The sequence below is a fragment of the Balaenoptera physalus genome (assembly GCF_965194825.1).
Source record: "Balaenoptera physalus genome assembly, chromosome: 3".
NCBI lineage: Eukaryota > Metazoa > Chordata > Mammalia > Artiodactyla > Balaenopteridae > Balaenoptera > Balaenoptera physalus.
Window position 1 is genome coordinate 57,888,167 of NC_138890.1, and position 17,145 is coordinate 57,905,311.

Below are 17,145 nucleotides of genomic sequence, written 5' to 3' on the forward strand. Positions count from 1 at the left end.
CTTGACACTTTTGTGTAAAAAGAGTACTAACACATACAACTCCACTACTTTGAAATTTTAATAGCATCTTACTTCCTACAGAGAAAAAAAACCCCAAACTCCTTAGCATAATATTCAAGTTCCTCAACCAAAGGGGCCATTTAGCTTTTCAGCTTTCACTCTCCTGTTCCAGCCTCAAGTACTTTGAAATATTATAATAATAATATTACTACTAGTGAAATCAATACTCTTGGTTCATGACATGTCCTGAATCTGAATTATTCTTCTGTTCTCTCCTTCACTACTCCATCTTCTAGATCCAGCTCCCACTGGGTGCCAGCATCGTATTTTACATTACAGCTTTCACACACATGCATAACTCCCCCTACCTGGATACTCTGCAAACAAAGAATGACTCTTTCTAAAGTTTCATCTCTAGCACCTGACAAGCTGCTTCAGAGAGCAGACACTCCACAAATGTTTGCAGCTCTGATTGGAAATGAAAGACTGAGGATTGATACCTGTTAGACTCTTCATTCTTTCTTACATTAGAACTTTTCAAAAATTAACCATATCACCGTACAACGCAGCAACTGCACTCTTGGGCATTTATCCCACAGAAACAAATTAATCTTCATACAAAAACCTGTACACAGTGTTTACAGCAGCATTATTCACCCCAGACTAGAAATAACCCAGCTGTCCTTCATAGGGTGAATGGCTAAACAAACTGATCTCACTGCAACTACCATACATGAGACTTTTGCTTACAAGAGGCGAGTAGCTCTCTCGAAAAGAGATAGTTTTTCTGATCAACATGAGAGACGATATTTCTATACATATAAAAATTATTTTCAGAAACTGGGATGGCAAAAGAAAAAAAAATGACAAATACTAACAAAGAGAAGCGTCCCTGCCCAGAACACTGAGCAGGGACCCTGAGCAACAGTCTATCTCTTAACAGTGCACAGCTAGGCTTCCATGGGGATGAGTAACAGCCACGGGTCTGTGAAATCTGATCTGTTTGCCATTTAGATCCACGTGACTCACCGAGTCTGCATTCATATCTAAAAATACAGGAAATCTGCATTCATATCTAAAAATACAGGAAATCTGCAGCCTAGGCAAATTTGGCTCATTGGCTCATGGGTTTTTGATTCAAATGCTGCACATTTAGAGATAGTAGTTTTATATTTATACCAGCCAGCTGCAAAGGAGCTTCTGCTGCTCAAATGACAGAGACTAAGCGGAAATCTAGAAGCAAAGAGGATCAGAAGACTTATCTGCTTCTACACATTTTATCTGGGAGTCATGGGATGGCACCTCCTCAGTCACTGGGAACATGAGATCTGAGGTCCTCTGCAGGCTAGAAGGATGAGCTTCCTTGGGCAATGGGTGTGCCCCATGAAATGCCGGTCTCCAGAGGACAGAGGGAGTCATGAGCTATTAAAGACAGAGTAGGGTGTGGCGGTCACATGAGTGGTGGAGTGCTACTTGGACTGGTGGCAACCAAGTCCACAGAGAGGGTGTGGCGCTTTGGACCGGCCATTTTTTGTTTTGTCCAATTCCACTCAATGTCTCTTCCAGTAATGCCTGTAGCCATGACTGCTGGTGAGCGGGTCAGTTGATTTCTGGGATTTACCTCTTGGACACCCAGATTCCTTCTCAAGAGGCTCCCCCTTCAACCACTGGGCACTGCCTGGCAGAGCCACTGCACTCACCCATCAGGATACTCAGCAGCTTCTGCACTCTGGAATTGACCCCCACGATTCGGTAGAGCCCTTGCTCATTGATCCCTGAGAAGAGAAACAGTGATGATTTAATTAGAGGCACGTCAGAACACAAGTCAGGCCAACCCAGCCAAATGCACTTTTTTCATTTTCTCGGGCCTTCTAAAAGCTGCTCTAATTAAAGTTCCCTGTCACTCAGCTCTGCTCTTAGCGAAGGAGTGGGATTTGGTACAACTGTCTAGGATTTCATGGATGTGCTGCACACTTCAGCCCTCGTATTAGTTCAGTCATCAGAGGGGCAGGAAACCTCCCTCTTCTCTTGCCAAGGCAGCATCTGAAGAGTTTTGAAAGATGCGAAATATATACTTTTAAGCATGTCATATTTAACCAGTTTTTTAATTTAAAAAGACAAAAATGAAATGATAAAAAAAATTCGTACTACAGAAAAGGATGAACACTTTACAAATTACTTTCACATAGAGAAGGCAAATATTGAGGTGTTGGGGCATTTTTAATTTTGGACACTATTAGCCAAAACTGAGAAATTAGAAAATCCATTCATTTGTGGTGCAAATATTCTTCATAAAGAAAAAAGAGGACCACCTTTCTTGAACCCAAGAAAACATTCAAATAGACTAAAAGGGGTTTACCTTCAAACACCCAAACAAAGAACCAAAACTAACCCGCCTCAGTACTTTGTTCATTTAACTGCAAGGATTAGATCATCACTGTATCATTTACATTCAGACCAAGTGATGTGAAATGACTTTCCTCCTGCTGGTCCTAAGCCCATCATATCTGACACCTCTCAACTAACTGGTCTCTTGCTGCCCCTTATTCCCCTGATGTCCATTCTCCACCCAGTACCCAAAATGAGCTTCTCGAAGTGTCAATCAGTTCAAACCATCTCTTTTCTTAAAAACCTTCCAATGGCTTCCCATTGCATCTGGATCACAATCAAAACTTACCATGGCCTGTAAGGCCCTACATGGTTGAGCACAGGCTCACCTCTGACTGCTTTATCAACCACCTTCATGCTGCTCCAGCACTGATGGCCTTCCTGTTACTCCAATATACAAAGCTCATGCCTCCAAACCTCAGCCTCTGCACAAGATTCCCTCTACCTGTAACACTCTTCTCCCAGATCTTTTCATCATTTAGGTCTCAGCTTACATGCAACCTCTTCAATAGAAAGCATCCCAATGACCAACACTATTGGCCACTGCCTTACCCAGTTTTCTTTATAGTAGTTAACAGTATCTGAAATCATCTTTCTTATTTGGTTTCTTGTTTGTCTTCCCCCACCACTACCATGTAAACTTTAAGTACAGTGATTCTGTCTTCTTTACCATTATATCCCCAGCACCTAGATCAGTCTACAATACAGGACAGAATGAATAAAACATTCATCAGTTTGGGGCCAAAACAAAATTTCCTGGAAAAAACTTGGGAAAAGGCTGATTCTGCAGTGTCTTCAACAAGACCTCTACAAAAGTGGAACTGATAAACAAAAGGAAGTGGTCTGGAATGAGAGGATTTTACAGCTCAAATGGATTGTAAAAGCATGTACATGAGGACTTCCCTGGTGGTCCAGTGGTAAAGAATCTGCCTTCCAATGCAGGGGACGTGGGTTCGATCCCTAGTAGGGGAACTAAGATCCCGCATGTGGCGGGGCAACAAAGCCCTCGCGCCACAACTACTGAGCTCACGCACCTCAACAAGAGAGTCCACGTGCCGCAAACTACAGAGCCCATGCACCCTGGAGACTGGGCACCACAACTAGAGAGAGAACCCACATCCCACAACTAGAGAGAAGCCCACGCGGCACAGCTAGCGAGAAGCCCACGCACTGCAACTAGAGAGAAGCCTGCGTGCTGCAACGAAGACCCAATGCAGCTAAAAAAAAAAAAAAAAGCATGTACATCATCCTGCCTGCTTCACCGGCTAGGAGACCCCGGGTCTCCTAAGGGATGGGCCCCAAGTTACTGAGTAGCAGAACCATTATTCAGTCATGTGGTGGCTTGAAGGGCTTATCCTTTCTGAAACATCTCTACTTCTTTTGTCCTTGTGCTTTCCTGGAGCTTGACACACTCCCAGCTCCTGCTGGATGATTAACAGACCTCAGAGAGTACGGGAAGTCTGTTCACCTCTGGTCACCACCAATATGTGTGTACATACACGTACTGCAGTAGGGAGACAACCCACTTCCTTCCAAGCATTTATGCAAAAATGGCATTTAACACACACTGTCCTTGATTCCTCTTTGTGCTAAATGAAAACTTCTCTAGCTGTTACAATACATCATGTTCATCCTCATTTTAGAGGGGGAGGGGACAAGGAGGCAGAGGCTAAGAGACCAGACCAACTGGTGACCCTCTTCTTCCTCTACTGCTTATTGCACATAGTTTCTGGTTTTATATCAGAAAAAGTCATCCTCCTGAGCTATGGGTTTGCATTTATCACACAGATTCTGTGAAGGATTTTAAATGATTAGGTGGCCCTCTTGGTTTTGGCGGCTGAAAACTGAGAGACAAAGTGGTCGGCCCACCTCCGGCACGTACATGAACTTCATTGTAGAGGGGAGGGGACTTCTGTTTTGCACTCATTTTTGGCTCCATTTTTATGCCTTTGCCTTTGTTAACCCTGCACCTCTGATTTCTCATTCTTTTCTTTTAAAATGATGAGCAAAAATCAAATGGCTGTTGAAAAATTACCTTAGTAATACATACTTTAAAAAAAAGTAGAAACTGCAGTTATGGAAAATAGACAAATCCATGGAAGATAGTGAAAAACAGCAGAGACACCCACTGACAACCTGTGCAGGTATGATCTCTCCCCTCCCCACTATCCCCAGAACCAGTTCAGAGTGGGCAGGCTCTTTCATAACTTGCATTTTTCACTTAATATATAATAATGAAAATCTTGGATTCCAATAAATGTATTTCTACTGCATTTTTAGTGATTCAGTGTTTCACTGCATGCATGTAGCACACTGTTGATTTAACCAATTTTTGAGACATTTGGCCAGTTTCTGATTTTTTTACCTTAACACCATTGTATAAACATCTTTGTGGCTCAAGTCGGCCCATGACCTTATTTCCTCAAGATCAGTTCCCAGAAATCTCGCCTACTACTTTACATTCTCTGCCTATATTTTACATATCTTTGCAAGCTACCTTAACTCTTCATTGAAGGAAGGTATAGCAGAAATAAGGAAACATCTAAAAGAATGTTAGCACACATTAAAATAATTACCTTGGAAAGAATACTTTTTGACTAGATACCTAGGAATAGAACTTATAAGGGTATTTTTTTTTTCTTCCCCTCTACTCAGTGCTTCATAGCCTTTATAAACATGCTTATATTTCTGAACTGGCATATTTCTGTTTTAAAAGACAGAACTTCCTCAAACAAATAAAAAGGGCTGGAGGGTTAAGAGGCTGTAGAATAAATAAGATTCCCATCTTTGACAATGGTTCAAATCAAATCCAGTGGAAAGACAGTGATCAGCTTTTCTCTGCGTACAACAGACAGTGCATTCAAAGCTCAAAACTGCCAGAACTGAGGAATCCCCTCTGCGGCGATCTTTGCGGAGGGGATGGAGATCACGGGGATGAACCAGCTTCTCTGACCTCAAAGCGCTGTTCCTATGGACCCAGGAAAGGTCAATGTTTGACAGGCAGGGCCTGACTGCAGCACCACGGCAGGAAAACAGGGGCCTGACTCCTTCTCCCTACCCAGATAGTGCCCAGGGCAGGGTTCCTAACCTGGGGTCTACAGACCTCAAGAGGCCCACTAGAGAATTCAGGGTGTCTATCAACTTCCATAGGAAAACAACCACACCTTTATTTCCACTAACCTATAAGTGAAATTAAACATTTCCTTCCACTGCAATATAAGCAACAAATCACAGCATTAGCAGTACCTGCAACTTGGTCAGAAACCACAGATATTTTCTGAACACGTTACAGTTGTTACAGACACCCTGAACTATCACTATTTCTGAATTATGCTAATTATCAGACCCACCGCTGTAACTGAAAGTGTTAACAAAGAAACACATATATTATTATATCACAACCACGGTTTTAGTATTTTAACTGAATTTCAGTAACTGGATTCCTTATAATCCTATGTATTTGACATGCATGCATTTAAAACAATCTTCTGAGCAGCCGAAGAGGCTGACGACTAAATCAGTTGAGAGCCCCTGCGCTTCAGAGCAACAGGACTTGTGGAAACACACCACCAACGGCATTTGGAGAGTTAATGAGTCACTTGAAATTGGGAAACAGCAGGTAGCAGGTCTGCCACCTCACCAGATGCGTAACCTTCACTGAGAACAATGCCATCTGTTGAACTACTTTACCTCTGGTTTCCACAGCGTGGATGCATTTCCTGATGATGTTGAAGCCAATGCTGTCCAACTGTGCAGCTGAAAGAGGAAGAAAGGGGCAGTCAAGTTGCTAGCCGTGCACACCAACCCCGGAACAGTGCTTGACGAACCCAGAATGGCTCAGTCCCATGGTGCGGCCATGTAGCCTTTTCATTTTTTCCACTGAAAGTACAGGAATGATTCAAAATGTAAAATTGCTGGCATTCATGGAGAGCTTACCATATGCCAGGTACAGTGCTAAGTATCATTTTGCACATACTATCTCATTTAATTTTCATGGTAGCTCTCTGCAAGGTTATCCTCTATTTACAGCTGACGAAACTGCAGCACAGTGATGAGCACTTGACTGAAGGAGTAACTAAGCAAACTTTAACTTGTTTTGTTATTATCAGGAGCTGTAGGACTAACTGCTTGTTGGTCTCCTTCAAAAAGCATAAAGTAAATGCTCAATAAATGTCAGGTAAGTGCTCCACAGAGCTCACCTTGTTTAATCCTAGCAAGTCCTCTAGGTTGGTACTATCATGAGTCCCAAATTACACATGAAGGAACTGAGATTTGGCAAAGCTAAATATCTTGACCAAAGTTGCAGAGTTAATATGTGGGAGACTCGCTCCAGAGCCTGTACAACCTTAACTGCCTTAAAAGTGACTGAAAAATAAAATAAAAGTAAACTTTAAAAAAAAAAAGTGACTCTGAGTTAAAGAGAGGAATAAAATTCTGCTCAGATGACTAGAAAAAAGGAAAAGTGACCAGGAAGAAAATTAAAACAGCCAAGGACAAAGAAGCTATCTAAGGAAAAAGGAGTAAGGCAGAAGAGCCATCCTCTGTGTGGTAAATCAGCAGGTGGTGACAGCGTTCTCCATCTGCTCCAAAACCCCCTAATGTCACTAAGAAAATAAATGACAAATAGCAGCAACTTTTTCCACAGCATAGAACCAACTGCCAACCTGGCAACAGGGCTGGAAACACACCAAAATTCATCCCCATGCTTTGGTTACCCAATGATTAGATGTGGGTGGTAATCTTTAAGAATGGGTTCATCTTTGACCTCCTTAGGACATCAGGACAAGACATTCTACACACCAGTGTTCCGAGTGGAAAAGGGAATGGCAGAAAGGAGGAAGGTGAGTATTTATAAACATTTGTCATCATCCCAGGGCAAGAAATAAACTTGTAAAATATGAGAACTGAGCTGAACTTGAACTCAGCTAGGATCTAACCCAAATGGAATCTTTCCAATTCTTAATATATATGGGTGAATGTAGGTCCAATGAAGAAAAAAATCCTTTAAAAAAATAACTGAAAATTCCCCAAATCAAATTAAAAAGGAATTCTAATTTCCCCAAACTTCTCTTCCCAAAGAGAATCCAGCTCTTGCTCTTACATGTGTACTTATCACTTGGTGGTACTTATTAATAAATATACTTGGCCTCTAGGATAGTAAGTAAAGTACCAGAAAAGGAGGAAAACAATATTCTTCTTCCTGGAGACCACCTGCTACACAAACCATTGTTCTTATTCCCTTAAAGCTATAAGGAGCCTACTAACTCAATCCCTTGCTTCTTCTAGTATGAACCAAGTGTTTAGTCTGCAAATTGTGTTGTATCAAGCTTTCTGACTCAGATCGAGATCATTCTTCCAAATGAAACTCAACTCATACCACAGACTTTTCCCAAATTTTGTAACAAACTGTAATACACAGTCTAAATATCTGTTGGAATCTAGGCAAGATTTTTTAAAAATAACGACCTTATTGAGATATAATTCACATATTGTAAGGTTCACTCATTTAAAGCTTACAATTCATTAATTTCTAGTATATTTACAAATATATAGATCACCACTCTCTACATAACATTTTCATCATCCCCCATGAAAAACCTCATACATATTAGCAGTAACTCCCTATTTCCCCCACTCCCTCAGCTCCTAGAAACCACAAACCTACTTTCTGTCTCTATAGACTCGCCTATTCTGGACATTTCATATAAATGCAACCATATGATACACTGTCTTTTGTATCTAGTTTCTTTCACTTAGTATAATGTTTTCCAGATTCCTCTATGTTGTAGCATTAATACACTTCATTCATTTTTATGACTAAATAATATTCCATTGTCTGGATATACCCCATTCCATTTACCCATTCATCAGCTGTTGGTTTCTGCTTTTTGCCTATTATGAATAATGCTACTAGGAACACCTGCATACAAATCTTTGTGTGGACGTATATTTTCATTTCTCTTCAGTATGTACCCAGGAGTGGAAGTGCTAGGTTATATGGTAACTCTATGCTTAACTTTTTGAGGAAATGCCAAACCACTTTCTAAAGCACTGGACCATTTTACATTCCTGCCAGCGACATATGAAGGTTCTAATTTCTCCACATCCTTGCCAACATTTGTTATTGTCTTTTTTATTATTGCCATTCTGGTGCATGTGAAATGTTATCTCATTGTGGTTTTGACTTGCATTTCCCTAATGACTAATGATGTTAGGCACCTTTTCACGTGTCGGGGAGAATTTTCATTCCTTTATACAATAGTCAGAACAGAGCCTACTGGCAAGTATTTGTTAGAGGGGAAATTACTTTCTATACTTAAGGAGGTTTCCCAAATGTCCATAATGTGATTCAATAGTCAGTTGAAGCCTTTTGGTTCTTCTTTTGAGATGTGCTTAAGAGGATCCTTGCATAGGAATGAGAGTCAAAGAAGTTTGGGAGATTAAGAACTGCAGTTGTGGACAGTGCTCTGGGGAGCTGCTGAGACAGATCCCAAATTTGGAAATTTTAAGAGCAGGTTTGTGAACATGGTCTTGTTCTAGGCATTGATGAACTTCTGTTCTGGACAAAGAGTATTTTGCTTCCTTACCCTGTGAACATGGATAAAAGTTTTGAAAAATTGGAAATAACCTGGCAGCTGACAGTGATGACCCCAGTGGCCAGAAGATATGTGCACATAAAGCCACCAGCCCAACTAGCAGAAGAAATATGGACAAAGCTAGATATAACCGTGTAGAGACAAATCAGTCCTTGGCCTTTTCTCATGGAACTGTGGGAAGCTGGATTCTTTTCTAGGTAAGTAACAGCTAATGGAAGAGAACACAATGGAACCTCCCAAGTATATCCAGAAAAAAACTAACTTCCACTAACCTACATTAACTACAATTATTTATTTTGGAAAATGGCAAAGCAACCCCTCGTCCCCCCCCCCCACCAAATCTCTGAATAAATGTTCCTTCTTTGGTTTTCCCAACATTAGAAGCTCTCCATTTTGTTTTACACCAGCAAACGCCTTTTCTTGAAATAAATCTTACACAGATGCTACACATAAAGGCCTTCCACATTACACATGTAACAGTATTTATTAGTATATATTAGATGTCTAAGTCCAAATACATATAACAAATTCACATACTGCAAAGTCAAATGCTAAGAGTGCAAGGTAACTCTCTATTAGCCTCTAATGTGTTCAAGTTGCGTACTGATAATTATTGCAGTTTTATAAACAAAATTGTGTTAAGAAATGGAATTCATAGCAAACAACAGTTCCCAATAAGGAACTCATGAAATACAGTTTACCTATCATTATTCCAAATCTCTGAACTGGAACTGGTATAAATTATTACACTGCCCCCTGCACTGGCACTTCCCTGTATCTCTCTGTCTCTGGTACCCCCACCACCACACACACACACACACACACACACACGCACGCACGCACACACACGTACACAGGTTTGACTGCTACTCTCATCAACCTGAGTTTCCTGCTGATGTTATGATTAGGTTACTAATGATGAACAACTGCTTTCTTATTTAACATGTACCGAGTACCACTGATGTGATAGGGACTACAGTGCATCCATAACCAGATCATTAGTCCTGATCTCTGTCCAGCAGGTACATAATCTAAGTTAATTGAGATCTCCTACTTGGAAAATCCAGTTTCCACTAAAAGGTTTAGAACACCATCACCACCGAGCAGAGTTTTCTAATGACAGAAGAAGTCTGAGCAGCCCGCCAGATGGAAGCGGCTGTCCTTAATCCCTTCAAGCAGGTGATTCAGCTCTTTTACTGAGCCCAGACTCAGAAAAGGTCAGGGATTTATTTGCAATTGCTGTATCCTTATAATCTCCAGAAATAATCTCTCATTAAATATCTACTAGGTTTGCATTATTCCCTTAATTTGACTGGTGATGAATTGTTGCAGGGCCGGTGGCTCCCAGGCCTGACACCCACCGTCTGGCAGTTAAGGCTTGGACCAGCTTACCTTCCTGCCTCACCTCCGAGCTCACCTCTGCCCAGGTTTACGCACGCAGCAGGCCAAACAGTTGTTGTATAATGAATGTTCACAGAGCTCGCACCAAACACTCAGGCTGACCCACCAAGTTAGAAAAGGGTCATCCTCTTAACTGTCATGTCAACTTTTGAAGCATTATTTGTCTACTTTTAGAGAAAGGAAAGGGCCAGGGTCACACAAACCTATTTTCTCAAAGCTCTCTGGAGAACAGGAGGACATGAGACAGGTGGTTTGACTCTCAGCCAACCTGGAGAATATTAGGGCTGAAGTGGGAGGAGGAGGCCTGGCAGACCATTGGGGCTTATGCTTATCATGCCCAGGGTATGAACTCTGAGGAAGGAGGCAGGTTAAATTCAGGAACTGACTGTTTTACTGCAATGGGCTTAAAACAACAACATACTGTAAGGTTCAGTCAAATTGTTTAAAAGAAGGAGGCTGGCGGGCCAGGTACAGACAGGATTTTAGCATAACCTTCAATGCCCTGTTCTGTAGCTTCTAGTACCTCACACTACCTCATCTGACACTGCCTGGCCTTTAAAAAAAAACAAAACACACAAACAAAAAAAACAAAAGAGGTATGTAGGTGATGGTAGAGGGTGAGAACTCCAGTAAAATCATGAGTCTAACCCTCAGCACTCCCCTTCTTTCTTACCCCCCATATCCAAGTTATCACCTCAATTTTACCTCCTACTGAGTCTCAATTTTATCTAGTTCTCTCTGCCTTCACCACACCCACCCTGGTCCTGGACCAGGTCCTGGTCATCTGCTACCAGGATGGTTGCAAGGCCCTCCTAACTGGTCTCTTCACACCTCCTCTGGCTCCCTCCAAGCTGCCCTCCACCCCGCAGTCCCCATGACCTTGACAAAACCAGACCACATCACCTCTCTGCTTAAACACTCAGTGACACCCCACGGCTCTTGGGACGATAACCCAAGCCCTTAACATGGCCCACACAGCCCTGCATGGTCTGGCCCCAGCCTCATCTCAGTCCCTCCCCCGTGTCTCAGCATCCCAACCACACTGGCTTCCTCTCCAAGTATCCAACTGACCACGATTTCTCCTCAGCCTTTGCACAAGCTGTGGATTTCACCTGGGAGCCCCTTGGCCCAAATAACTCAGAATTCTCAGGTCTCCCCCATCAAGTATCATCTCCTCATAAAAGCTTCTCTGACCCCTCCACCTAGATTAAAGCCTCCATCATGCACTTGAATATAATGCCATCAACCTCTCCTTCAGAGTACGCAGCACAATTACAGGTTTACCTTTATTAGTATAATCCTGGGAATTCCCTGGCAGTCCAGTGGTTAGAACTCCGCGCTTTCACTGCCAAGGGCTCAGGTTCAATCCCTGGTTGGGGAACTAAGATCCCACAAGCTGCGTGGTATGGCATGAATGAATGAATGAATGAATAAATGGTATGATCCTGCAAAAAATGTCTGTCTACCAAACTAGATATGCATTCATAAAGGTAATGGTCCATGTATAACTTTACTTATTTATTTTATTCACTACTATATCTCTGTCTTTCACTGTCCCCTATAGTGCTAGAAATGAAGTGGAAGCCTGTAACTTTTCATTTGGTGTAATTTTTCATTTTGGATGCAAGGACAGGTAAATTGGTGACTGAATGGTAGGAAGAGTTGCTGAGGGGCAGTGTCTTAGAGTCAAAATTACCTTTTAAACTTCAACTGATGTAAACCCTATGAAAGCAGATGAGTTAAGTAAGCTTCTGGTCCTCAGCTATTCCATCTTTTGTGAGGATATAGAGGTTAAATAAAGAAATGAATGGCTTAATCTAACCACTTCCTTCCTTCCTGTATCAGTACAAAGAGGTATTACCACCAAGCAGTACAGCCCCAAGAATCAGTCCGAGAGAAGGGAAAAACGAAAGCTGTGCAAGCCAAGACATGGAATAGAAGAGCTAAAATCAAGTTTAGGTTTCCTGGACACTTTTAGAAATCTTCTGCTTGCCCACTGAGGCATCACTATCACTGTGCTGCATGTGGTATGAAACTAGGCTGGCTACTTCTTTCACGTCATACTAACTGAGCCATCTAAACAGTCAGACAGGCCTGAGCATCAAGAAAGCTCTAGAAGACAAGAGCATTCCCCCCTAGAATTTTGTGCTACCCACTCTTCAGGTCCAGGAGCCCCTCTGCTAAAAATTACTGACCTGCTGTTGCCTATCTCCAAATCCTTAGTATTCACAACACCCAGAAAATAGACAACAAGTGGCCAAATCACCAATTCTGAACAGAAGGGACCTTTCCATATCATAGGTTGACTGATGGACACATAGTCTGAAAAAACGATGCTTTGGGATATGCCCAAAGTTACCCCATATGTGCATCCCAGGAATTCTAACAGACCTCAGACCTCTCCTTCTCAAAAGGAGAGGAGCTGACCTACCTGAATTAGGCTCAGCATGAATTAGATGGAAATACCACTTTGCTAAAGCTGGTATTCGACAAGATTTTCCTAGTCTGAAAAACTTTCCCTAGGAAATTTATTCAACTTTCCTTTGATCAAAAAACCACCTTTCAAGTGTGTTTTATGGGAGTAATGGAATTTGCTGGAAATAAAAACAAGAGAACTGAGACGTAAAGGAAGTCACTGCTGCACTTTTAACACGGATGGATACAGGAGGTTGTCTGGAGTTGCTGAGAGCGGCCCAACATTTTATGGACAGTTCCCGGGGCATGTTCTCACCACAGAAATTTACTCAATTTCCCTCCGTGATTTGCTCTTTAAAGCTCGACCTGCCTCGCTCATTCTGAATTTAATCAATTTCAGCATCATTAAAAGCCATGAAGAAAAACACCCACATTGAATTGAATACAAAATTCCATCTGGAGAAGAGATTTCCAATTGGCTCACACACTCAGAGGGGCTCACACCCTTTCTCCTCAGCATGTGAAGCCCCAGAGCTGCCAGGGCTCCCTGGCTGTGGCCCCTGGGAAACCATCCTCATGAAGCTTCCAGTGGGCCCAGGAAAGGTGTGAGTTCTCTACTTTGGCAACTACCCAGAGCCAGTTTTTAATCCCAGATCAGCTCCCTAATCCTGTGTCCCATCCCACTCCACTGCCAACTGCCCTAGACTCTGTTCCCCAGCTAGGTACTCAGGGAATACGAATGAACCTTAATATTAACTGAAGTCACACAGACAGAAGCGGTATGTACTGGAAAAAGAACACTGAGCTTTAAAGCCAGACAGACCTGGCTTAGAATCCTGTCTCTGCCACCTCTGGCTGGATATGATCTTAGGTGAGAAGCTTCACCTTCCTCACCTGTGTGGTGGGGATAACTCACCTAAGTGTTGCAAGGGTCAAATGAAATGCACAGCAACTGAGACTTACTTGATATTCAATAATGGTCATTACCAGTACTACAATATTAGGATGTAGTAACTACAGTACATCATAATATTTGAATCAAACTTTCCAGCTGATGGGCTTCCCTGGTGGCGCAGTGGTTGAGAATCTGCCTGCCAATGCAGGGGACACGGGTTCGAGCCCTGGTCTGGGAAGATCCCACATGCCGCGGAGCAAACAGGCCCGTGAGCCACAATTACTGAGCCTGCGCGTCTGGAGCCTGTGCTCCGCAACAAGAGAGGCCGCGATAGTGAGAGGCCCGCGCACCGCGATGAAGAGTGGCCCCCACTTGCCGCAATTAGAGAAAGCCCTCGCGCAGAAACGAAGACCCAACACAGCCATAAATAAATAAATAAAATAAAATAAAAAATTTAAAAAAATAATAATAATATTAAAAAAACTTTCCAGCTGATGAAAAACTCTTCATACCCAAGTTCATGTTAACCTTACAATAATCCCATGGGGTACCTATTAGTACTATTCTTACTAATAACTTCTTGCTGTGTTTCCACACAAATAAGTATGATGAAGGACAATACATTACCGTTTATGGAATAAGTTAATAAATTATAGCTTACTTGATTTTTCCAGTATATCTGTTAAGTTTTTATGATGAGAAAAGCCAGGCTCATGATGTTAAGTGGTACCAACAATGATGATGGCAGTAGTAACACTTACTGAGCACACAGCGTTGCTCTGGGCTAAGCACTTAATTGCATCATATCATCATCATCGCCATCCGTATTTTGTAGGAAGGAAACCTTGGCTCAAACAAGGCTAAGGAACTTCTATGTGATTATGGCGTTAGTGAGTGGTGGAACCAGGATTCTAACTCGGGCTGACTCCAGGGCTCATCCTCTTCTATTCCCTGCTCTTCCGTTGAAGTTCACATAATTAGTGAGAAAAGGACTGGGGCAGGGGTCACATTTTCTGGATTCTGCCCTTTCTACTCCAGTAGCAGTTCCCAAATCTAGCAGACCACAGACTCAGGGGCGTGCTTGTTGCAGTGCAGATTCTGGGTGCCCTCCCAGAGGCTATGCTTCAGTAGGTGTGAGAATCACACCGGATAACACTGTACTGTACACTGTACACCAAGCAATTAAAACTATTATCACTAAAGACAGATACAAATGATTACTGACTATTAATTAATGGGTAATATCTATTCCACAGTCCCCACTTGATAATAATGATTCACCAGTGCTATGTACCTCAAAATGTAATGTTGGCTTGTGCCACTGGGGTATATGAAATGATTCTAAGTAGTTCACAAATAAATATTTGCGATAGTTATACACTTATTTTAATAAGCATTATAAATTTATTGGTTTATCACACAAAGCATGATATGTTTTTTAAATAAATGTAGTCTAAAAAGAGTGAATTGGTTTTAAAAAATAGTAAGTAAATAATATTACAGGTGGCATATGTATATGTTAAAAAAATAATGAAGGTGACAAACAAAACATTTGGGAACTACTGTCCTAACTTGTACCACACACCACCTTCAACTTAGCTGAAAGGACAAGACGGGAGGGTACCACATTCTACCAGCAAGCTGCCTTATTTCAATAGTCATCCTGGATTCCTTGCTGTCTTTCATACCCCACATCCAATCTGTTAGCCAGTCCCATCAGTAATAACTTACACCTAGAATCCAACTACTTCTCACCATCTCCATTGCTAATACCTTGGTCCAAGCCACCATCATCTTTTGCCTGGACTGCTCCAATGGCCTCTCAACTGTTTCTCCTTTTGCCCCCTACAGTTTATTCTCTGCCGGCAGCCAGAATCATCTTTTAAAAATATACATTGGCTCATGTCACTCGCCTGATCACAACTCTCCAGGGACTTCTCATGACACTTACAACACCATCCTATCTCCTGACCACAGTCTCACATGGTCCAGCCTACCTGACCACGCTCCCTCCGGCCTCTGCCAATCCAGTCACAAGGGTCCTTCCTGATACTCCTTGAACACGGCTAGTTCGTCCCCTCTGCCACGGGGGCCTCTGTACGTGCTGGCTCCTCTGCCAGCTCCTGACAGGCCACCCTCCCTCTGTTTGTTCAGGTTTCTCCTCAAATGTCACCTCTTGGGGGAGGCCTCCTCTGCTCCTGGTGTCTAAAATAGCCACTCTTCAGGGGAGGGACGGACTGGGAGTTTGGGATGAGTAGATGCAAACTATTACATATGGAATGGATAAACAACAAGGTCCTACTGTATAGCACAGGGAACGATGTTCAATATCCTGGGATAAACCATAATGGAAAAGATTTTAAAAAGAATGTATATATATGTATAACTGAGCCACTTTGCTGTACAGGAGAAATTAACACAACATTGTAAATCACGTATACTTCAATTAAAAATAAAATAAAATAGCCACCCTTCCCTTGTTACTCTCTATCCCTTTGCTCTTACTTTTTCATGGCCCTTCTCTCCACCTGGAAGCCTCCCTTTGTTTGCTTGCTTACTGTTTGCTGTCTGCTTTTCTCAACAAGGCAGATAAAGTCCCTGACTGACAGCTTTACTGTAGCTTCGATAGACATTTCCTGAATGAAGCAACAAATACAACCCACATTTTTACCAGCAGAGACACCAGAAATCAATAGGTAAAGAAGTCCTCACACCCTAGGAACATCAATGGGGAGCCGCTGGCTGAACACTGGTACCTTCTAGAGTTCAAGGGCTCTGCAGGGGGAAGCACAAGACCAGCAGGACTGACAGGGACCTCATTCATCCCCCGGCCTCTACACATGAACGTCACCAATCAGAACTTTCTTCCCTAGCCAACCACATACACAGGAGCCTATCTTCTTTTTCATGGTTTCTGGGGACACACATAAAGAAAAAATAATCTGAGAGGGACTGAGAGTAAAGCAAGTAAAATAGGTAGCAGGAGAAGAGATGAAATCCCTGCCTGGCTTGGAATAAACCTGCCAGCTCTCAGCCTGAGTCAACGGAGGTTCGAAGACAGCTGTAAATTGCTCCAGTTCTCAGCCAGACACGGGCAGCCAAAGTGGCTGCGTCTGGGCTCTTGCACAGTACAGGCTGAGACCTGCAGATTAGCTGGGAGGGGTGGGGTAGGGAGGACTGTTTCCTTGTGGGCTTTTACATCTGCAATCTCCTAGTCCCCCTTAAAATTCCTAATCAGGATAGCAGTGAAGGAGCACAGCTTCACACAAGCCTGGGTAATGCGAACCATCTTAATCAGGACCATTTGCCACCTACCTGGGACTCTGGACACCCTGAGAACAAATTACAGTCCAGTGGCCTCAATTCCTTTCTGCCTTGAGGCCTGGGGGGCTGTGCACTGATTTCTCAACCAATAGAGATCACCGCCAGCTTTCCGAAGGTGGAAGTGTT

At 42.6% G+C, this 17,145-nt stretch overlaps 1 protein-coding gene across 5 annotated transcripts in view; it reads right to left on the minus strand.

Moving 5' to 3' along the window:
- Positions 1 to 17,145, minus strand: part of ARHGAP26 (Rho GTPase activating protein 26) — a 470,301-nt gene that overhangs the window by 189,534 nt on the left and 263,622 nt on the right. For all 5 annotated transcript variants that reach the window (XM_082454134.1, XM_082454135.1, XM_082454137.1 and 2 more), the window contains exons 13-14: positions 6,079 to 6,144; positions 1,701 to 1,775 (exon numbers count right to left, since the gene is read on the minus strand). In XM_082454134.1, coding sequence (XP_082310260.1) covers positions 1,701 to 1,775; positions 6,079 to 6,144 — 141 coding nt within the window. The remainder of the gene's footprint in view (positions 1 to 1,700; positions 1,776 to 6,078; positions 6,145 to 17,145) is intronic.